The 22,160-nt window shown below is 46.8% G+C and overlaps 3 protein-coding genes across 4 annotated transcripts; 1 reads left to right on the forward strand and 2 right to left on the reverse strand.

The window, feature by feature from the left end:
- gcc1 (GRIP and coiled-coil domain containing 1) lies at positions 1–3,075 on the reverse strand. The gene is made up of 4 exons (XM_056424947.1): positions 2,884–3,075; positions 2,203–2,648; positions 1,456–2,097; positions 1–1,372 (listed from the first exon to the last, which is right to left on the reverse strand). Exons 2-4 carry the CDS (start codon positions 2,527–2,529, stop codon positions 158–160), a joined length of 2,184 nt encoding a protein of 727 aa, XP_056280922.1. The 5' UTR covers positions 2,530–2,648; positions 2,884–3,075; the 3' UTR covers positions 1–157.
- Positions 3,076–3,574: 499 nt separating this feature from the next.
- Positions 3,575–9,779, forward strand: LOC130200326 (ADP-ribosylation factor 4). 2 transcript variants are annotated; one of them, XM_056424517.1, is made up of 6 exons: positions 3,577–3,792; positions 4,128–4,208; positions 4,989–5,098; positions 6,459–6,530; positions 8,661–8,786; positions 8,958–9,779. In XM_056424517.1, exons 1-6 carry the CDS (start codon positions 3,726–3,728, stop codon positions 9,042–9,044), a joined length of 543 nt encoding a protein of 180 aa, XP_056280492.1. In that variant the 5' UTR covers positions 3,577–3,725; the 3' UTR covers positions 9,045–9,779. The 2 variants fall into 2 exon arrangements, with proteins under 2 accessions (XP_056280493.1, XP_056280492.1); XM_056424518.1 differs by lacking the exon at positions 6,459–6,530 and having other exon boundaries at positions 3,575–3,792.
- Positions 9,780–12,141: 2,362 nt separating this feature from the next.
- Positions 12,142–21,966, reverse strand: lamtor4 (late endosomal/lysosomal adaptor, MAPK and MTOR activator 4). The gene is made up of 4 exons (XM_056424519.1): positions 21,864–21,966; positions 21,615–21,698; positions 12,661–12,778; positions 12,142–12,407 (listed from the first exon to the last, which is right to left on the reverse strand). The coding sequence occupies exons 1-4, from the start codon at positions 21,864–21,866 to the stop codon at positions 12,310–12,312; spliced, it is 303 nt and encodes a 100-aa protein (XP_056280494.1). The 5' UTR covers positions 21,867–21,966; the 3' UTR covers positions 12,142–12,309.
- Positions 21,967–22,160: the final 194 nt, after the last annotated feature.

Consider the following 22,160-nt stretch of genomic DNA (forward strand, 5'->3'; position numbering starts at 1 on the left):
TGTCTCATCTCTTGTTGGGCCACCAGGTGTCTCATCTCTTGTTGGGTCACCAGGTGTCTTATCTCTTGTTGGGCCACCAGGTGTCTTATCTCTTGGGCCACCAGGTGTCTTATCTCTTGGGCCACCAGGTGTCTTATCTCTTGGGCCACCAGGTGTCTCATCTCTTGTTGGGCCACCAGGTGGCACCCTGCAGCCCCATGACAGTGCGTTTCTCTTGCGGGCTGAATTGCAGGATGGTCAGGATGGCGTTGAGCGTCTGCTGCCTCCCGCTGGCGTCCTGCAGTGTCAGGAACTTGTAGGTGACGTTCTTCAGGTACTCCATGTTGGCGCCCTCTCGGCTCTGATCTCTGATCAGTTTGTCGAGTTGTACTCTCAGCTGTGACGCCTCCTCGTCGTGGCGCTCCCCGTTAGCGATGAGCCGGGCCTGGAGCTGGTGGACGTCCTCCTCCAGCCGGTGTTTATGCCGCCGCAGGCCGCCCGCCTCCACCTCCTTCCTGGCCAGATGCTCGGCGTACAGCAGCAGCGTGGGCTCGTTGGGCGTTGCCCGCCGCAGCGCCTGGCTGATGACGTCGCCCTCGGTCTCCGGGCCGGACTCGCGCTCGTCGGCGCGGCGGCGCGGCGCGGCGGCCCGCAGCCTCTCCAGCTCCTGGTCCTTCTCGCCGAGCAGCGCCATTGTCCTCTCTCTCTGTTTGTGCAGCTCCGCCTCCAGCCGCAGCAGGTCGTCCCGATGAGACGCTTCCGCCCGCTCCACTTCCTGTTCGTGAGCATGCTGCAGCCCCGCCGCCCGCCGCCGCCGCTCTTCCAGCTCGCGGCGGTGTCGTGTTTCGGCCTCGTCGCTCAGAATCCGCAGGTTGATGTACTTCTCCCTGAGCTCGGACAGCTGGTCCCGGACCTCCTCCAGCTCTTTGGCTTGGGAGCCATCTTTGGCGTTCTTGTTCTTCAACACCACTTGCGCTCGCAGCTTGTAGCGTTCAAACTCGTCCTTGAGCTGCTGGAGCTCCTGCTGGTAGAACGCGGAGGCTTTGTCTCCGCCAAGCTCGGCCTGGCTTTCCACCAGGCTCTGCATGTTCTGGGACGGGTTCCTCTGAGCCGCCAGCGAGAGCAGCTTCTCCTTCAGCACGCCGATGTCCAGCCGAGACTCGTCCACGCCGAGGTCAGAGGTCATCCTGCTGGAGGCGGCGAGCGTCTTGTTCTCTGTGTCCAGCTGCAGGATCCGGTCTCTGAGTCTCTGAGCCGTGTGCTGGTCTCTCTGCCTCGACTTCTCACAAGAACCGAGGACCTCCGAGAGTTCGGAGACCCTCTGCTCCAGACTGGCGACCCTCGTCTCTGCAGCCTGAGCGCGCTCACAAGCGCGTTCCTCCGCCTCGCACGCCTGCCGAAACACCAACAGTCCCTGAGGGTTAGTGGTCAGGGCTGGTTTGACCTGCTCTTCGTTGGTCAGGGTCTCAGTGTTACCTTTCTGGTCTCGAGGTGCATCTGCTGCTGGAGGTGTTTCTTCAGCTCCGTCAGCTCATGCTGCAGTTTGTGGACTCTGGGATCTGGTTTCTTCTGGTCCTCCTCAGCAGCCTGCAGGCTCCTCTTCAGCTCGTCTCTCTCCTCCCTCACCTGGTTCAGGTGCGCCTCGGACTCCGACCCCCGGTCCACGGCCTGCGATGTCACGAGGAGAGCGGCGTCTTGCAGGCGCAGCTCCACATCCTGTCGCAGGTCTCTCTCCTGCTGCAGGATCCTCTGCAGCTCCCGGAGCTGCTGGGCGTGGTCTCCCTGCTCCTGCTCCCGCTCGTGCTGCTGCGTGATGATACGAGCGCGGCCTTCGGCCAACTGCTGCAGTGCGGTGCGCAGCTCCGCCTCCTGCTCCGCCCTCGCGGCGACTAGGCGGTCCTGGAGCGCCTCCACTTCCTGTTTCAGCTGACGCTTGTCGGCCTGAAAGCTGGCCTCCATCCGAGACTTCTCGTGGGTCACCGTGGCGAGGGCGCCGGTAAGCGTGCTCAGTTGGTTCTTCAGCTGGGCGACTCGGCGGTCCACCTCCGCGCTCGGAGGTGTGGCCTGCTGCTGGTCCGCCCCCACGGCGCTGCTCTCTGAGCCGCCGGACCGCAGTGTCTGCAGGAAGAGAACTCGGCACCTTAAACCGCCGACGTCTTCAGTGGCAACAAGTCTTAAAAACCAACAACTCTCAAACAACTAACTTCTTAAAGCAAGACGTACCGTTGAGCCGCCCTGGTCCTCCTCGCCCCGGTCCCCTCTGGTGGTCTCACTGGGCGTGTCCAGGCTGTCCTCGCTGTGCAGCGAGCAGCCGTCCTCATGGAGGTCCAAGGTGGTGGGAGAGTTCTGGCCTTGTTGGTTCAGGTCCACCATCAAGACCGTCAAACTGGCCTCCAGAGCCTCCTTCTCCTTCAGAAGACTCTTATAGGCCTGGACGACGTCTTTGAAGCGAGTCTGGTACTGGACCAGCTGCTTCTTCTGGGACTCAATGGTGTCCAGCAACTCCTTCCTGCCGGGACCGCCCCCAAAAGTCATCCCGAACTTCTCCATGTCTCTGAAGGTCTACAAGGGTCAGGTAAGACTGGCGGTTTACCAACATCCGATCAGAATGGTGGTCTCGGGTCGGGTAGGACCATCATCATGCAGGACCAGGTTCAACTTGTTGGTTTCTGAAAAGAGACAACAGCTAGATTTGAACATTTTACTAATTTAATGATGACATACGAACTCTTCTTCTTCTTAATTAATGAATCAACATGGAGTCACCGGCTGTGACTAAGCAGATGTTATAAACTCGTGTCTGCTAACATACAAAACAAACATTTAAAGGTAAAGAAGCAAACATTTAACTCGTTAAAGACTCGAACGTGTTTGACTCAAACATTCGGAGTAATAATCTCTCACCGACACTAAATGCTTCTGGTCGTATTTATTTCGCTATAGAACTAAATATGACGATGAGATCAGAGTTGAGTCTGAGGAGACCGCCGACCACCAGCCGCCATGTTGGTCTGAACCGGAACTAGAACCCGGAAGTCCATGGTGCGTTCAGGGACGTCCGGAACATTACGTTAATTTTAAGTCGATTAATGTGTATTTCTGCTTTTTTACTGGCAAATTATTTTATCCATTTTGCCAAATAAAATATGTATATTCATCTAACATGGATTCCATGTTATGCTCGTTTGTATTTCAATCTTGAATGAAGTATAATGTACATTCAATAATAATACTATATAATGAATATAAGGAACATCTATTTCAGTGGGGAAACAAATGGAGGATGACATGTTTAACGCAATGCTATTAGAGGTATTAGAGGCTTTCCTCGAGTCAATAACATATATTGATTATTATATATATTATTATACATATTATATTTGTTAATTCGTATTTCTTATTTTACTAATAGTTTAAAGGCAAACAGAATATGTATATGATTCATATTAAGATAAAAAGATCATCACTTAGGACTCTTTATCGAACACGGATCACATCTTAAATATTGAGAATACGGAACTCCGGTAGAACTTGGACGCTTCGCGTATCTTTGCGTTTCAATAAAGTTTTTACAGTGACGTCATTTTTTCCGCGTTGGCCCGGACGTGGCATGAGGAAGAGCTGCCCCCCCCCACCCCACCCCATCTGATCCTGATCTCCTTGTCTCTGCGGGTCTACCCCTAGTCCGGGTCTACCCCTAGTCCGGGTCCTCCCTAACTCAGCAGCGGAACCGGGACTTCGTTAAAATGGGTCTCACCATCTCGTCGTTGTTTTCCAGGTTCTTCGGGAAGAAGCAGATGAGGATCCTGATGGGTGAGTCCGCACTGTGCCCAGACCCCTAGACCCCTAGACCCCTAGACCCCTAGACCCAGACCCCTAGACCCTCGGGTGCTCATGTTCAGATTTACGAAACGATAACGATAACGACTTCAACGGGAGATAGAAGCTAACGCAGCTAACCGGAAGTGTGTGTGCGTGCGTGCGTGCGTGCGTGCGTGCGTGCGTGCGTGCGTGCGTGCGTGTGTGCGTGCGTGTGTGTGTGTGTGTGTGTGTGTGTGTGTGTGTGTGTGTGTGTGTGTGTGTGTGTGTGTGTGTGTGTGTGTGTGTGTGTGTGTGTCTTTGTCTTTATCTTTGTCTTTGTCTTTCAGTCGGTTTGGATGCAGCTGGTAAAACGACCATCTTGTACAAACTGAAGCTCGGAGAGATCGTCACCACCATCCCAACGATCGGTAATCAATACGCTGAACACACCTCTCCCTTTGGGTCCTCTCTTCAGGGTTCTGTAGACCTTTGGTTCCTCTGGTCTTCAGGGTTCTGTAGACCTTTGGGTCCTCTGGTCTTCAGGGTTCTGTAGACCTTTGGGTCCTCTCTTCAGGGTTCTGTAGACCTTTGGGTCCTCTGGTCTTCAGGGTTCTGTAGACCTTTGGTTCCTCTCTTCAGGGTTCTGTAGACCTTTGGTTCCTCTCTTCAGGGTTCTGTAGACCTTTGGGTCCTCTGGTCTTCAGGGTTCTGTAGACCTTTGGTTCCTCTCTTCAGGGTTCTGTAGACCTTTGGGTCCTCTCTTCAGGATTCTGTAGACCATTGCTTCCTCTGGTCTTCAGGGTTCTGTAGACCATTGCTTCCTCTCTTCAGGGTTCTGTAGACCATTGGTTCCTCTCTTCAGGATTCTGTAGACCATTGGTTCCTCTCTTCAGGGTTCTGTAGACCATTGGTTCCTCTCTTCAGGGTTCTGTAGACCATTGGTTCCTCTGGTCTTCAGGGTTCTGTAGACCATTGGTTCCTCTCTTCAGGGTTCTGTAGACCATTGCTTCCTCTCTTCAGGGTTCTGTAGACCATTGGTTCCTCTGGTCTTCAGGGTTCTGTAGACCATTGCTTCCTCTCTTCAGGGTTCTGTAGACCATTGGTTCCTCTGGTCTTCAGGGTTCTGTAGATCATTGGTTCCTCTCTTCAGGGTTCTGTAGACCATTGGTTCCTCTGGTCTTCAGGGTTCTGTTGTTCTTGTTTTCCAGGTTTCAATGTGGAGACGGTCGAGTACAAGAACATCTGCTTCACAGTTTGGGACGTCGGCGGTCAGGACAAGATCCGTCCTCTGTGGAGACACTACTTCCAGAACACTCAGGTACCAAGACCAGGACCACTACACTCAGGTACCAAGACCAGGACCACTACACTCAGGTACCAAGACCAGGACCACTACACTCAGGTACCAAGACCAGAACCACTACACTCAGGTACCAAGACCAGGACCACTACACTCAGGTACCAAGACCAGAACCACTACACTCAGGTACCAAGACCAGAACCACTACACTCAGGTACCAAGACCACTACACTCAGGTACCAGGACCAGGACCACTATACTCAGGTACCAGGACCACTACACTCAGGTACCAAGACCAGGACTACTACACTCAGGTACCAAGACCAGGACCACTACACTCAGGTACCAAGACCAGGACCACTACACTCAGGTACCAGGACCACTACACTCAGGTACCAAGACCAGGACCACTACACTCAGGTACCAAGACCAGGACCACTACACTCAGGTACCAAGACCAGGACCACTACACTCAGGTACCAGGACCACTACACTCAGGTACCAAGACCAGGACCACTACACTCAGGTACCAAGACCAGGACCACTACACTCAGGTACCAAGACCAGGACCACTACACTCAGGTACCAAGACCAGAACCACTACACTCAGGTACCAAGACCACTACACTCAGGTACCAAGACCAGGACCACTACACTCAGGTACCAAGACCAGGACCACTACACTCAGGTACCAAGACCAGGACCACTACACTCAGGTACCAAGACCAGGACCACTACACTCAGGTACCAAGACCAGAACCACTACACTCAGGTACCAAGACCAGGACCACTACACTCAGGTACCAAGACCAGGACCACTACACTCAGGTACCAAGACCAGGACCACTACACTCAGGTACCAAGACCAGGACCACTACACTCAGGTACCAAGACCAGGACCACTACACTCAGGTACCAAGACCAGGACCACTACACTTAGGTACCAGGACCACTACACTCAGGTACCAAGACCAGGACCACTACACTCAGGTACCAAGACCAGGACCACTACACTCAGGTACCAAGACCAGGACCACTACACTCAGGTACCAAGACCAGGACCACTACACTCAGGTACCAAGACCAGGACCACTACACTCAGGTACACAACCGAGAGACCCTTCTGAACCGGCTTGTTCTCGTAGTCTGGACCCTGGTCCCGAGTCCCTGGTCCCTGGACCTGGAACCCGGGACCAGGGACCCGGGTCACAACTGGAGCCACATGTCCTTGAAAGAGGCGGAGCTTACACATCATTCAGACTATCTACACAGCCTAGTACTGGACTATAGTAGCATGTCAAAGGTCCGGGAGGTCGTATGTGAGGTCAAAGGTCATTGTAGGCCCTGTTGCCTGACCTCTGACCTCTGACCCCTGTAGGGTCTGATCTTTGTGGTGGACAGCAACGACCGAGAGAGAGTCGCCGAGTCTGCTGAGGAACTCTCCAAGATGGTGAGACTTCAAGCTGTGCTCACCTGTATGTCTGTGTACCTGTCTGTCTGTCTGTCTGTGTCCCTGTCTGTCTGTCTGTGTCCCTGTCTGTCTGTGTCCCTGTCTGTCTGTCTGTCTGTGTCCCTGTCTGTCTGTCTGTCTGTGTACCTGTCTGTCTGTCTGTCTGTCTGTGTCCCTGTCTGTCTGTCTGTCTGTGTCCCTGTCTGTGTCTGTCTGTCTGTCTGTCTGTGTCCCTGTCTGTCTGTCTGTCTGTGTCCCTGTATGTCTGTGTACCTGTCTGTCTGTCTGTCTGTGTCCCTGTCTGTCTGTGTCCCTGTCTGTCTGTCTGTGTCCCTGTCTGTCTGTCTGTCTGTGTCCCTGTCTGTCTGTGTACCTGTCTGTCTGTCTGTGTCCCTGTCTGTCTGTCTGTGTCCCTGTCTGTCTGTGTACCTGTATGTCTGTCTGTCTGTCTGTGTCCCTGTCTGTCTGTCTGTGTCCCTGTCTGTCTGTCTGTCTGTGTACCTGTCTGTCTGTCTGTCTGTGTCCCTGTCTGTCTGTCTGTCTGTGTCCCTGTCTGTCTGTCTGTCTGTGTCCCTGTCTGTCTGTGTCCCTGTCTGTCTGTGTCCCTGTCTGTCTGTCTGTCTGTCTGTCTGTGTCCCTGTCTGTCTGTGTACCTGTCTGTCTGTGTCCCTGTCTGTCTGTCTGTGTCCCTGTCTGTCTGTGTACCTGTCTGTCTGTCTGTGTACCTGTCTGTCTGTGTCCCTGTCTGTCTGTGTCCCTGTTTGTCTGTCTGTCTGTGTCCCTGTCTGTCTGTCTGTGTGTCTGTGTCCCTGTCTGTCTGTGTACCTGTCTGTCTGTGTCCCTGTTTGTCTGTGTCCCTGTTTGTCTGTCTGTATGTGTCTCTGTCTGTCTGTCTGTCTGTCTGTGTCCCTGTTTGTCTGTCTGTCTGTGTCTCTGTCTGTCTGTGTCCCTGTCTGTCTGTGTCCCTGTCTGTCTGTCTGTGTCTCTGTCTGTCTGTGTCCCTGTCTGTCTGTGTCCCTGTTTGTCTGTCTGTCTGTGTCCCTGTCTGTCTGTCTGTGTCCCTGTCTGTCTGTGTCCCTGTCTGTCTGTGTCCCTGTCTGTCTGTGTCCCTGTCTGTCTGTGTCCCTGTCTGTCTGTCTGTGTCCCTGTCTGTCTGTGTACCTGTCTGTCTGTGTCCCTGTCTGTCTGTGTCCCTGTCTGTCTGTGTCCCTGTCTGTGTCCCTGTCTGTCTGTCTGTGTCCCTGTCTGTCTGTCTGTGTCCCTGTCTGTCTGTGTCCCTGTCTGTCTGTGTCCCTGTCTGTCTGTGTCCCTGTCTGTCTGTGTCCCTGTCTGTCTGTGTCCCTGTCTGTCTGTGTCCCTGTCTGTCTGTGTCCCTGTCTGTCTGTCTGTGTCCCTGTCTGTCTGTGTCCCTGTCTGTCTGTGTCCCTGTCTGTCTGTGTCCCTGTCTGTCTGTGTCCCTGTCTGTGTCCCTGTCTGTCTGTCTGTGTCCCTGTCTGTCTGTCTGTGTCCCTGTCTGTGTCCTGTCTGTCTGTCTGTGTCCCTGTCTGTCTGTGTCCCTGTCTGTGTCCCTGTCTGTCTGTGTCCCTGTCTGTCTGTCTGTGTCCCTGTCTGTCTGTCTGTGTCCCTGTCTGTCTGTGTCCCTGTCTGTCTGTGTCCCTGTCTGTCTGTCTACCTGTCTGTGTCCCTGTCTGTCTGTGTACCTGTCTGTCTGTCTGTGTACCTCTCTGTCTGTCTGTCTGTGTACCTCTCTGTCTGTGTACCCATCTGTGTACCTGTCTGTCTGTGTCCCTGTCTGTCTGTGTACCTGTCTGTCTGTGTACTCATCTGTGTACCTGTCTGTCTGTCTGTCTATGTACCTGTCTGTCTGTGTACCCATCTGTGTACCTGTCTGTCTTCTGCAGAGTGATATGTGGATGTTTCAGCATCATGGAGGTGAACAGAAGCTCCTTCATGACATTTTATATATTATTATTACATATTTAATATAATTACATATTTAGTATTATTATATATTTTGTATTATATATTTATTATTAGCTGAAGGCTTCTCATTAATAAAGATATTATATATGTAGTGTTATTATTATGTCCACCATGAGTCTTCTCATCGATGACGTCATCGCTCTGTAGATCCATGAGGACGAGCTGAAGGAGGCGGTGCTTCTGGTGTTCGCCAACAAGCAGGATCTCCCCAACGCCATGGCGGTCAGCGAGCTCACCGACAAGCTGGGTCTGCACAGCCTACGCAGCAAGACCGTAAGGATCAATACTCCTCAATACACGAGCGATCAGACCAGTGATCAGTAGCCCAGTGATCAATAGCCCAGTGATCAGTAGCCCAGTGATCAGTGATCAATAGCCCAGTGATCAGTAGCCCAGTGATCAGTAGCCCAGTGATCAGTGATCAATACTCCTGTCTGTCCCCAGTGGCATGTCCAGGCCACCTGTGCCACCCAGGGGACGGGTCTCTACGAGGGTCTGGACTGGCTGTCCAATGAGCTGTCGAAGCACTAGACCAGCTGACGGGAAGATGGGCGATGTCATGGGTGATGTCATCAGTGATGTCATGGGTGATGTCATGGGCGATGTAATCAGTGATGTCATCGGTGATGTAATCAGTGATGTCATGGGTGATGTCATGGGCGATGTCATCAGTGATGTCATGGGTGCTGTAATCAGTGATGTCATCGGTGATGTCATGGGCGATGTAATCAGTGATGTCATGGGTGATGTCATGGGTGATGTCATCAGTGATGTCATGGGCAATGTCATCGGTGATGTCATGGGCGATGTCATCGGGTGACGCTGTGTACAAAGTGATGAAGAGGAGGAGGAAGGTTTACCTGAACTGTTTGTTTTTTAAATTATTCATGTCTGTAACAGGAAGTGATGTCATGGACTCCGAGCTCTTCTGCTTCTGTTCTTCCTGTTATCGTTGTTGCATGTATCAGGATCATGTGACAGGAAGTGATGTCAGTGTGCCTGTGGGCGGGGTTAATTTCAGGGGGAGGGGCAACCACAGCTGAGTTACCTGTGGGCAGGGGGCGGGGTTTATCTCAGGTCACAGTTACCTGTGGGCAGGGGGCGGGGTTTATCTCAGTTGACAGTTACCAGGGGGCGGGGTTTATCTCAGGTGACAGTTACCTGTGGTGCGATGACTGATTCCACCGAGCCGACCCTGAAGGCCTCGTCATTCTTTAAAAATGTCAAGAATCAACGACGATGCAATAAAGTTTTTTTTCCTTCTCAGCTGGGACAGATGTTTTTTGGTTTTATAAAAACTGAAGTCAAATATTTATAAATAATTATCATGTATTTGACTCGTTTTTACAACGAGATCAATTAACAGGCATGAAAACGGGTCAGGGGTGAAAAAGGTGAGAAGGATAGGCGCGCGGGGGGGGGGGGGTGCTGGTGACTTCCACGAACATCGATGTTGGACGTTGTATGATAATCTATAGTTCCTCCATTCTGACACCAAGTCAGTGGGCCCTATAATAATAGTAATATTGTATATAATATAGTCATTCATGAACCAACTTCCTTTTTTTTTTGGCGTGAACAAGTCTTCAAGTCTTGTGCTCTGCTGAGCCACGAGTCTGTTCCTCGAGTCTGTTCCTTGAGTCTGTTCTGCCTCTACCTGGTTGTCACGATCTTCTAATCCAGGGGTGTCAAACTCATTTTCACCGAGGGCCACATCCGCCTCATGGCGGCCCTCAAAGGGCCGGTTGTCACTAACACGGTATAATTCTAACTACTCCAGAACATATTGTTAAATAACTGTCTTTGCATTTGTTTGTTTATTTAGGTGTACTTATATAAATGTATAACTATATATGCAAATGTATTTAATATTATACAATACATCTATTTAATTTAATTATATTTATTTTAACCCACATTACTTTATCAAAGATCAAACAAACATTATTACATTAACTTTGTTAAAATCTTTGTCACAGTTGAGACAGGTGGTTCTCTACTGGTCTGGGCAGTGGTTCTCCACTGGTCTGGGCAGTGGTTCTCCACTGGTCTGGGCAGTGGTTCTCCACTGGTCTGGGCAGTGGTTCTCCACTGGTCTGGGTAGTGGTTCTCCACTGGTCTGGGCAGTGGTTCTCCACTGGTCTGGGTAGTGGTTCTCCACTGGTCTGGGGCAGTAGTTCTCCACTGGTTTGGGCAGTGGTTCTCCACTGGTCTGGCTTTGGGACGCACTATCACCCCTGAATGACAAGCTGAGACCTAAATCGAGGGATATTTTTAACTTCTCAAATGTATTTAATGAAAAGATGTTGCAGTTTGAATATCACAGTATGCACAACACAACTATTTAGTAATATTCCCTTTTACAGTCAATTATGAACCAACAAGTGAATCTTAAGGACACAAGAATGTCGTCACATAAAATGACGTGGCGGGCCACGAGTTTGACACGTATGTTCTAATCTATGCCATACCTGCCATAAATATCATGATACTGATACAATACCATAAAACAGTACCATAAATACGATCCTGGTATATTTATCTATAATAGTAATAAATAAAATATCTGTATGTTCACTATTTACCAACTTTTTCAACACTTAACAAATGACAGTATTATTAGTATTAGCCTACAAGATATGAATGAAACTACATGGAGCCATCATAGCATTGATTATCACTATGAGACTGTTAGTCTGTATCTGACCAGATGATACAGAGTTCATCAGGATGAGCAGCTGGAGAGTTACAGAAACAGAACTTTACAGACTGAACTTAAACATTTCACTTCTGGCATCTTTTTTAATTTTTATTTTTAAAGCCGAAAATTCCGCCACTTAACGGCACTCGCTGCGTAGTGTGCGCAGACAGCTCGACACGGAGCAGCGCGTGCGCTCTGATCGCTCTTTTAATGAAGTATGATACTAAAAATATGCTAAATCACATCGCTCTTAACGTACGGGTACTTTGTTAGCATCGCTACACCGTGCAGCGTGACAGCAGCAGATAGCGGGCTAACATTCAAGCTAAGCTAAACCACCAAACGCTGAAGACATCTTGACGCTGATTGGCCGAGACGCGACACGTGCCCATCAAAGATGTTCTATTGCGAAAAGCACCACTCCACATTTTCTCCGTGTCCCACTCCAATCTCATAAACGCCGGCCGGCCAATTGACCCCCTCCCCCAAAACAAAAACTCTTCGGATCTACACGATTCACGTCAGTCACCTATTTTGGTTTCAAAACGGCGAATTTCGCCGAAAGGTGAGGGATTCTCATGCCTGAATTAAATGTAAACTCATCGGATATTAATAAAGCATATTAAACCTGATTAATAAAGCATATTAAACCTTATTAATAAAGCATATTAAACCTTATTAATAAAGTATATTAAACCTTAATATATATATAGTATATAAAATCTATTGTTCATCTGGTCTCATGACATCTATTGTTCATCTGGTCACATGACATCTATTGTTCATCTAGTCACATGACATCTATTGTTCATCTGGTCACATGACATCTATTGATCTGGTCACCTGACACATCGGAATAGGAACCCTGAAACCCTTTAGACATTAAATTGGTTTGTTTCAGTCAAACTGATTCAAATTGAGTCGCAGCTCGTTCAATCGATCATTTTATTCATAATCTTATTAACAGTTTACATTATTGTATTCAGTCAAATACACAAATCAAAACCATGTAGTAGAGTCCCACTGGTGACCCCTGACCTACAGGTCCCCACTTCCTGTGTGTCTCTCTATACGGTCCCCACGTCCTGTGTGTCTCTACGCGGTGACTGCTTCCTGTTGGTTGTTCTGACGCTTCACCACGAAAACCTTCTGACCAGAAACCGTCACCATGAACACGAAGTCCTCCAGAGTCACTGAGGAGAGAGAAGAGCACATGTCAGGAGGGGGGGGCTTCACACAGAGGGGACCAGCTGACCCCCGGGTGAGAGGCTGACCCCCGGGTGAGAGGCTGACCCCCGGGTGAGCGGCTGACCCCCGGGTGAGAGGCTGACCCCCGGGTGAGAGGCTGACCCCCGGGTGAGCGGCTGACCCCCGGGTGAGCGGCTGACCCCCGGGTGAGAGGCTGACCCCCGGGTGAGCGGCTGACCTTGAGACGGCATTGGTTACCTGACATGCGCTTGAAGGGCGGCTCGGCGGACCCCGGTAACTTGAACCGACTCGCGGTGCGAACCATCTGCATCATCACGGCCGCCGTGTGCTCGTCGTTCTCCAGCTCACCTGCTGACTGGGGAGGGCACGGGGTCAAAGGTCACGGCTCAAACATCACAATAATAAAGTGATGGTGTATATACACATATATATACATATATATATTAGTGCTGTGAAAAATAACGCGTTATGATTAAATTCCAGGATTAATTAGTTAATTTTTTTACCGCATTTAACGCATGCGCAGAATGAGCTTCCAGTCCGTCTGTTGTTGGTCGTCTCTCCAGCAGCATTCATTCTGTCTCTAGTGTCGCGTTAACACGACTCCGAGCTCCGTCTCGCGCGCCGCAGAGCTCTGGTGAGCAAGTTCTGTGCCCCTGTGTATAAATGTATATATCCGTCTTTTGTCATAAATCTTTATGTTCTCACAAAAATATACCGAGAATATCGGTAATATGTGGTTAATCATGATTAATCCACAGAAACCTGTGATTAACCTGATTAAAATATTTAATCGTTTCACAGCCCTAATATATATATATGTATGTATATATATACACACGTGTATATATATATACATACTCAGACAATTTCGTGTTTTCCATGAAAACTCACACTTTTATTTGTCAAATGAGTTGCAAAATGTATAGAAAATATAGTCAAGACATTGACAAGGTTAGAAATAATGATTTGTATTTGAAGTATTCATTTTGTTCTTCAAACTTTGCTTTTGTCAAAGAATGCTCCTTTTGCAGCCATTCCAGCATTGCAGACCTTTGGCATTCTAGCTGTTAATTTGTTGAGGTAATCTGTTGACATGTCACCCCACGCTTCCTGAAGCACCTCCACCAGTTGGATTGGCTTGATGGGCACTTCTTGAGGACCATACGGTCAAGCTGCTCCCACAACAGCTCAATGGGGTTGAGATCTGGTGACTGGCCACTCCATTACTGCCTGCTTCTTCCCTCAAGAGTTCTTCACAATGTGGAGGTGTGCTTTGGGTCATTGTCCTGTTGGAGGAGGACATTGGCTCCAATCAAGCGCTGCCCACAGGGTATGGCATGGCGTTGCCAAATGGAGTGATAGCCTTCCTTATTTAAAATCCCTTTGACCTGGTACCTCCCACTTTCCCAGCACCAAAGCAGCCCCAGACCATCACATGACCTCCACCATGCTTGACAGATGGTGTCAGGCACTCTTCCAGCATCTTTTCACCTGTTCTGCGTCTCACAAATGTTCTTCTGTGTGATCCAAACACCTCAAACTTGGATTCATCTGTCCAGAACACCTTTTTCCAATCTTCCTCTGTCCAATGCCTGTGTTCTTTTGCCCATACCAATCTTTTCTTTTCATTGGCCAGTCTCAGATATGGCTTTTTCTTTGCCACTCTGCCTAGAAGGCCAGCATCCCGGAGTCGCCTCTTCACTGTCGACGTTGACACTGGCGTTTAGCGGGTACCATTTAAAGAAGCTGCCAGTTGAGGACCTGTGAGGCGTCTATTTCTCAAACTAGAGACTCTAATGTACTTGTCTTCTTGCTGAGTTGTGCACCGGGGCCTCCCACTTCTCTTTCTGCTCTGGTTAGAGCCCGTTGGTGCTGTTCTCTGAAGGGAGTAGTACACACCGCTGGAGGACATTTTCAGTTTCTTTGCAATTTCTCGCATGGAATAGCCTTCATTTCTAAGAACAAGAATAGACTGGCGAGTTTCACAGGAAACTTCTTTTTTTCTGGCCATTTTGAGAGTCTTATCGAACCCACAAATGTGATGCTCCAGATCAGGGGTCACCAACATTTTTGAAACCAAGAGCTACTTCTTGGGTACTGATTAATGCGAAGGGCTACCAGTTTGATACACACTTAAATAAATTGCCAGAAATAGCCAATTTGCTCAATTACCTTTAACTCTATGTTATTATTAATAATTAATGATATTTATCTTTGTGGAAACACTGATCATCTTCATGATTTCTCACAATAAATATATATAGAAACAGATAAATATCAATATGCAACACTTTATTTTTATATTTTCTCTAAGTGCACATTTTCAAATTGAACATTTTTAAATGATCACTTCTAAGACAGTCTTGTGAAATCACAATATCCCATTTTAACTAGCTAGCCACTAACATTTTTAACAAATCATGAATTACTTTGCACCATGTTTGTACAAATAATAACTCATGTAAAATACAAAGTCAACTCTCAAATTTTTAAATAAATCATGTCACACTTTGAACTGGACACCAAATTTGTTATCTGTTTCTTTGTCAGTTAGTGGGAAGCCTGGCATTGCATGCTGTTAACTAGTGTGTTGTACTCTGGTGTGTAACTTGACACTGCAACTCTGAGTGAGTCCTGCAGATGTGCATCAGTGAGGCGTGTTCTGTGTTTGTTCTTGATGAAGTTCATGTCAGAAAAGGCTGATTCACAAAGATAAGTTGAACCAAACAGGCTTGCAACCTTCATAGCTGCTGCGCATACACCACTGTACTTTTCTGTGTCAACAAGGCACCAAAGTTTGGTGCAGCCTGGTGGGCTTTGAGGTGGAGGTCATTTTGCAGTGTTACAATTTCAATCTCCACCTGTTCAGCATCCAGGCTGAATGTTGCACTTAACTGCTCAGCAATGCATGATATGTCCACGTTCATGAAAGGATTAGAAATGAACGACACACATGGCTCAAGCTGATCCAGGTCACAAAACCTGTTCTCAAACTCTTGCCCAACTCTGTTTATGACCTGAGAGTACTTTTCTGCAACTTTGTCAAAGTCTCAGATGCAGAAGCATTGTCTTTCAGCACCATCTGCACAGAGGGAAAGTGCAGCACTTTTTTACTCTGTAAATGCACAGAGAAAAGGTTCATCTTAGCTTTAAATGCATTTAAAGCACTTATCATATCGGCGATAGTTTTACCTTTGCCTTGCAGCTCACAGTTCAAACTGTTCAGTTTTCCAGTAATGTCCGTTAAAATGCAAGGTCAAGTATCCACTCAGTGTCCTCCAGCAGCACGGTGTCCTCACCTCTGGACTGCATGAACTCTTTGATTTCACCCAAAAGTGACAAAAAACGTTGCAAAATTCGTCCCCTGCTGAGCCATCGGATTTCTGTGTGTAGTAGCAGGTCACCATATTCAGCTGACAGCTCCTCCAAAAGTACCTTGAATGTCCTGTGCTGTTTAGCTCTGGAGCGGATGCTGTTTATGATCTTCACGACGGGAGTCATTACGTGCTCCAAGCAGATCACTTTTGCACATAAGGCCTGCTGGTGTATGATGCAGTGGTACTGCAGAAACTTTGGGAACTCTGGGTCAGCTTTACAGTGAGCAACGAATCCTATGTGTCGGCCGATCATAGCAGGAGCCCCATCCGTAGTCACTGATACCAGCTTTTCCAGCGGCACCTTTTTTAACCACCAAAAACTCCTTCACTGCGTTATAAATGTCAACTCCCCTCGTAGTTGTCTTCAGGGGCAGTAGTGTCAGAAGTTCTTCTTTTGTGGAGAAATCATCAAACACCATCCGGATAAAGACCATCAGCTGCGCCGTACTGCTGCTGTCCACCGACTCGTCACACTGGATGCTGAACCACCGGCACCTCGCCAGATCACGGTCCAGCTGGTCGGTCAAGTTCCCAGACATCGCCGACACTCTTCTTACCATTGTAGTTGCCCGAGTTGAACATCGGAGAGACTGGAGAGTACATCGGTTCCATACTTCGTCTTCAAGCACAGTTTTAGCAATTATCATCATTGCTTCTTTGACAACCTCCCCGTCTGTAAATGCCTTCTTTTTCTTCATCAAGAATTGCGTAGCTCTAAACGAGGCTTCGGTTGCTTTTTGGGAGTTTTTAACCGGTCTAGTGAAAAAAGACTGCTGTTTGCACAAAGCTGCCTTTAACTCGCGGGCTTGTTCTGCGCGCAGTGCGCTGCCCGGTGGGTAGTTAGCATGGTAGCTTGTGTGACACGTAGTAAAATGTCTCTCCACATTGTGCCGCTTTGCTATTGCCACAGTTGCCCCGCAAATTAAACACACGCAGGATCCTTTCACAGTGGTAAAAAACTCTACCTCCCATTCGTCGTGAAAATGATATGTTTTCTTTCTTTTTTCTGACATTTTTTGGGGTAACTCTTCTCCTCATATTAGCTGCGTCCGCTAACGTTAGCTTGTTTGTAAGAGCGCAACAAACGCTACGTTTTGGTCATGCACAATACTGACCTTTGAACTTTACTCGGTCAGAGTTCATTTATATTAAACACAAAAAACATTTTACATTTTAAGTGTTTATATATATATATTGTCATTTGTAAGTTACATGTAAGTGTGATTTAAACAAGAATAGCTAAATAAATAAATACAATTTAAAAAATAGAGGCAGCTCACTGGTAAGTGCTGCTATTTGAGCTATTTTTAGAACATGCCAGCGGGCGACTCATCTGGTCCTTACGGGCGACCAAGTGCCCGCGGGCACCGCGTTGGTGACCCCTGCTCCAGATAATCAACTAGCTCAAAGGAAGGCCAGTTTTATAGCTTCTCTCATCAGCAAAACAGTTTTCAGCTGTGCTAACATAATTGCACAAGGGTTTTCAAGGGTTTTCTAATCATCCATTAGTCTTCTAAGGCAATAACACAATGTACCATCAGAACACTGGAGTGATGATGAAATGGGCCTCTATACACCTATGGAGATATTTCATTAGAAACCAGACGTTTCCACCTAGAATAGTCATTTACCACATTAACAATGTAGAGAGGGTATTTATGATTGATTTAATGTTATCTTCATTGAAAAAAACAATGCTTTTCTTTGAAAAATAAGGACATTTCTAAGTGATCCCAAACTTTTGAACGGTAGTGTATGTATATATAGGTATGTATGTATATATACATATATGTATATATTAGGGGTGGGCACGTTAACGTGTTAATCTTGCGTTAACCCTAACCCTAATTAACGCCGACAATTATTTTATCGCGCGTTAACGCAGGTTTTATTATTTATTTTATTATTGTAAAAGTGTGTTGCTCACAGGCTTTTATTTTGTAAAAGTCTGCTACTGATTGCTGCGGAACCGGAAAAGAAAGTCATTCGGGGTTTAACAAACATGGAGAAGAGTACGGAGATTTTAAATGGCCATTTTCAATTTAAAGTTCTTAAAGACGGCGGAGTCGACAGAAACAAAGTCATATGTAACACTGCCAAGATGAATCGTCTCATCACCGGAGGACTTCCAGTCTTAAATATCATTTACATGCTAAACACACCGTTGATGCAGCGAATCATACAACCAACACAGTGGAGCGAGGCTTCGGCAGACGAGCTGCAGGGAGGAGATGAACCAAGAGAACCAACGCCTCAGCGAAGTGGAGAGCTACTGCAGGCCGGTTAGTGAGGGGGACCAGACGTCCTCTTTCCCCGGACACGTCCTGCTTCTGAGACCTAAACAATGCGTCCGGCAGGGATTCCAAAAACGTCGGGATTTTGCTTCGTCAGATATTTGTGTTTCTCTAGGTTTTCATAAACTAGTATTTACCCCTTACAAGTTGTGGAAATGGTATCTCCCTTACGTTCCACCTTCTTGCGTGAGCTGACAGAATAGAGAGCAGTCATTGGTCGACCGATCTCAGGGTTGCCAGATACACGATAATTATCCTCCAAATACAACCATGTTGAGCCTTTGGTACGATACTTCACCATCTCCAACCTGGCAACACGGAGCACCTCGCCGCCTCCACTAGTTCATTGTTGTTTGTGCTGTAAACTCCTCCCAGCGCCGCCGCTCCCATAGCGCACTACGCGCTGTGCGAGGGCACCACGTCCTGAGGGGGCTCCACAAAACAGGCAACTAAAAAATCCTCATAGTTATAATAATTATAATGCCGATATTATTTCAGTCTAGAAATATTAGGCACCTTTTAGGCATATATATCACAAAACAGGCAGAACAAGAGAGATGTTTAATCTCAGCAACATTTAAAATAGAAGTGCGCTATACACTACTTTTGAATTAATTATTGGATTTTGCGTATACAAATGCGATTAATCGTGATTAATCAGGGAAATCATGCAATTAAAAATTGTAATCGTTGCCCATCCCTAATATATATACATACATATGTGTATATATATATGTATATCCACATACATACATATATATACATTAGGGATGCACCGATCTGATCGGCGCCGATCCATATCGGCCGATATTGCCATTATCGGTTTTGATCGGTGTTCTCAAAACGGCCGATCAAACCGATCAAAACGGCCGATCAGATGACGTAACATCTGCGAGAACTATCAATTCAATTCAATTCAGTTTATTTGTATAGCCCAATTTCACAAATTTGTCTCGGAGTGCTTTACAATCTGTACACACATATCAGAGGTTTCAATCGCCGTGCAACGGAGACGATGCGCCCGGCGAGGGCCGCAGAATGAGAGGTCAGAGGTCAGAGGGGATCCTCACCACCGAGCGGCGTCCCCGTCCCCCGAGTTGAATCTCTGGGTCGACTCAGCCGACTCTCACATGTCTGCCCCTAGAGACGCTCACGCTAAACACATTCCATCGGGAGCTAAGAGGGGTTTGATAGAGTTAGCGGAAAGAACCACGTGAAACAACATCCGCTTTTCAAAATAAGATGTCAACAAATCATACACTACTAGCATATAAAAGTAAACAATGAACTGATTTTGTATCTTTATAGATCGTTTCTGAGATTTAGCTTAAATTATGCTCACATTAAAACATTTTTACTGGACCAAGGAAGAGTTTATAAAAATAAGTCAGTCTTTTGTATGTTAAGAAAAGTCCTGTAAATAGATTTCCCCAAAAGTTCCAGGAAATGAATAATGCAGATGTGTTCCATACATATCTGAAATCCCCTACAATAGCAATCAAATAATTTTAATGTATCAATTAGGACATTTTTCAAAGTAAAAGTCCTAAATGTTTAAAGAAATCTGTAATTTCTTTAATGTTTGAGGTGCTTTATATATGTATTTCCTCATAGTCCTCATAGCAATAATGCTCCACAATAAATAGAATGCTTCAATCGACACCGTGATCGGTGATCGGTATTATCGGATCGGCAGGTACTGATTTCAGTGATCGGTGATCGGCACAAAAAACCTGATCGGTGCATCTCTAATATATATATATATATATCTACATATATACATAAATATATGTGTATATATATATACATACAAATATGTGTATATATATATATACATACATATATATGTGTATATACATATATATTTATACATATATACACTTGTCACAACGATAATTGCCCATTTTTATTAGATTTGTCTTTGTTCTCACAAGAGAACAAATAATAAACTTGATCTCTTTTTCCTTCTTGAGGATGAGACTAGGGCTGCAACAACGAATCGATAAAAATCGATTATTAAAATAGTTGGCAACGAATTTCATTATCGATTCGTTGTGTCGAGCGATTATTACGGCACTCAATAAGTCACGGAGTATAAACAAAGTTGAGTTGAGCGCAGAGCGGCGCAGGAGAAACAAGAGCGGAGTGGAGAGACGGAACGCTGCGTTGTGAGAGCCAATCAGCGCTGAGCTGCTCCTCTGTTGATGAATCTAATTGGCTGCTGCTGCTCGCGTGGCGCTGGATGCGGAAGTCCTTCACGTCGTCGGAGACATTCACGGAGCTGAGTGCGCCTCCGGGTGACGTCATGACTCCAGACACCAGGGCGCTACATGTCACCACGTGTGTGGCATTTCCACAAGAGGATAACGTAGAAAACGTGGTTATTTATTCCGTGGTGGATAGCGGAAAATATTTTTCCACGGTGAAAGGCAACGGAGATAAGCCACGCCCACTCGCTGTGTGCGCTGCGCGCGCAGACATTTAACGGAGCGGAACAGCGCGTGCGCTCTGATCGCTCTTTTAATGAAGTATCGATACTAAAAATATGCTAAATCACATCGTTTTTAACGTACGGTACTTTGTTAGCATCGCTACACCGTGCAGCGTGACGGCAGCAGATGTAGCGGACTAACATTCAAGCTAACCTAACTTCCCAAACGCTGTCGACATCTGAACGCTGATTGGCCGAGACGCGACACGTCAGGTGAAAAAAATAATAAATCGGAACGCGTCTCTGATATTGTTCAGGGGGCCACATGGGGACCACTGCTCAGGAGAGGAAAGCTGTCAGTCTGTTTCTGACGGGTTAATCCACATGCTGACCAGTGAACAGGTTCATCACCATGGTGACCAGTGAACAGGTTCATCACCATGGTGACCAGTGAACAGGTTCATCACCATGGTGACCAGTGAACAGGGTTCATCACCATGGTGACCAGTGAACAGGTTCATCACCATGGTGACCAGTGAACAGGTTCATCCACATGCTGACCAGTGGGTCTCCAGGACCTTTCCATGACTAAACCAAATTTCCATGATTAAACATTTTGTGAAAACTCTGTCTATACGTGACAAAGTGAGAAGATGTAGTATTTAAACTAACAATGAGAATTCCAAAGCATACCGTATATATACCGTGTAAATTAAAATGTGAATAAAACACATTTGCATTACTTTTCCAAATATTTTGGGATTTTATTTTTTTCAATTACTTTTATAGGTCTGCTAATAGCCATTTAAAAACTCCATGACTTTTCCAGGTTTTCCATGACCGTACGGACCCTGTTTTGAATAAAGGGTTGACAATTAAAGTGTTTTTGTTTTTTTATCCGATTAATCGATTAATCGATAGAATAATCAACCGATTATCAAAATAATCGTTAGTTGCAGCCCTAGATGAGACTAAAACATGTTTCCTGATTCTAAAAAGCTCCATTCACCATCTCCACCGTGAACCAGACTCCATTCAGGACTCTGAATAGAGTCTGGGTTCTGGTCTGGTTCCGGGACTACTCACGGCCAGAACCCCGTCCTCACTGATGACCAGGTACCCGAGCTGATCCGGGATCCGCTCCAGACCCGCAGTCAAAGCCGCTGTCGTCTGCAACAACAGACTCAGGATCAGAGGAGCTGACAGTCCGAGGCGCTTGAACGCCACATCGAGAATTCACATAACTTTATATGATAAAAGTCAAACATGAACCATTGAAAGTATCAGGGCCATAAATGTATATCCATATAAATATATATATATATCAGAGCTCACCATTTCTTGTTCTACCGTGTTTACGAGCTGGAGCTAAGCTGCATTTCTGGCTTCCTTACGAGTAAGCTCGTTATGCACATGCGCAGTAGGTCTTTTACAAAACTTTATTAAAAATTGTCCACAGTCTCGTGATTTGTCATGTGACTGTTGAGACGTTCACGTCCTTTCGGAAATTAATCACTATATTAACACGAAGGAAGAAAAGCTTTATTTCATATGTGTCATATATTATATGACATAATTTATAATAATATATAATCTATAACACATAATATAATATATACCATATAATGTATA

This window comes from Pseudoliparis swirei, chromosome 10, assembly GCF_029220125.1.
Source record: "Pseudoliparis swirei isolate HS2019 ecotype Mariana Trench chromosome 10, NWPU_hadal_v1, whole genome shotgun sequence".
Lineage (NCBI taxonomy): Eukaryota > Metazoa > Chordata > Actinopteri > Perciformes > Liparidae > Pseudoliparis > Pseudoliparis swirei.

What these genes read in the sequence shown, in the direction of transcription:
- gcc1 (XM_056424947.1), bottom strand. Translation starts at nt 2,529, where the DNA reads ATGGAGAAGTTCGGGATGACTTTTGGGGGCGGTCCCGGCAGGAAGGAG. An exon ending in AGGACCAGGGCGGCTCAACG is followed by an intron (nt 2,098 to 2,202) that starts GTACGTCTTGCT and finishes CTCTTCCTGCAG; the next exon opens with ACACTGCGGTCCGGCGGCTC. An exon ending in TGCACCTCGAGACCAGAAAG is followed by an intron (nt 1,373 to 1,455) that starts GTAACACTGAGA and finishes GTGTTTCGGCAG; the next exon opens with GCGTGCGAGGCGGAGGAACG.
- LOC130200326 (XM_056424517.1), top strand. Translation starts at nt 3,726, where the DNA reads ATGGGTCTCACCATCTCGTCGTTGTTTTCCAGGTTCTTCGGGAAGAAG. An exon ending in GCAGATGAGGATCCTGATGG is followed by an intron (nt 3,793 to 4,127) that starts GTGAGTCCGCAC and finishes TTTGTCTTTCAG; the next exon opens with TCGGTTTGGATGCAGCTGGT. An exon ending in ACTACTTCCAGAACACTCAG is followed by an intron (nt 5,099 to 6,458) that starts GTACCAAGACCA and finishes TGACCCCTGTAG; the next exon opens with GGTCTGATCTTTGTGGTGGA.
- lamtor4 (XM_056424519.1), bottom strand. An exon ending in GTGAGGACGGGGTTCTGGCC is followed by an intron (nt 12,779 to 21,614) that starts GTGAGTAGTCCC and finishes TGCCCTCCCCAG; the next exon opens with TCAGCAGGTGAGCTGGAGAA. An exon ending in GCCCTTCAAGCGCATGTCAG is followed by an intron (nt 12,408 to 12,660) that starts GTAACCAATGCC and finishes CTCTCTCCTCAG; the next exon opens with TGACTCTGGAGGACTTCGTG.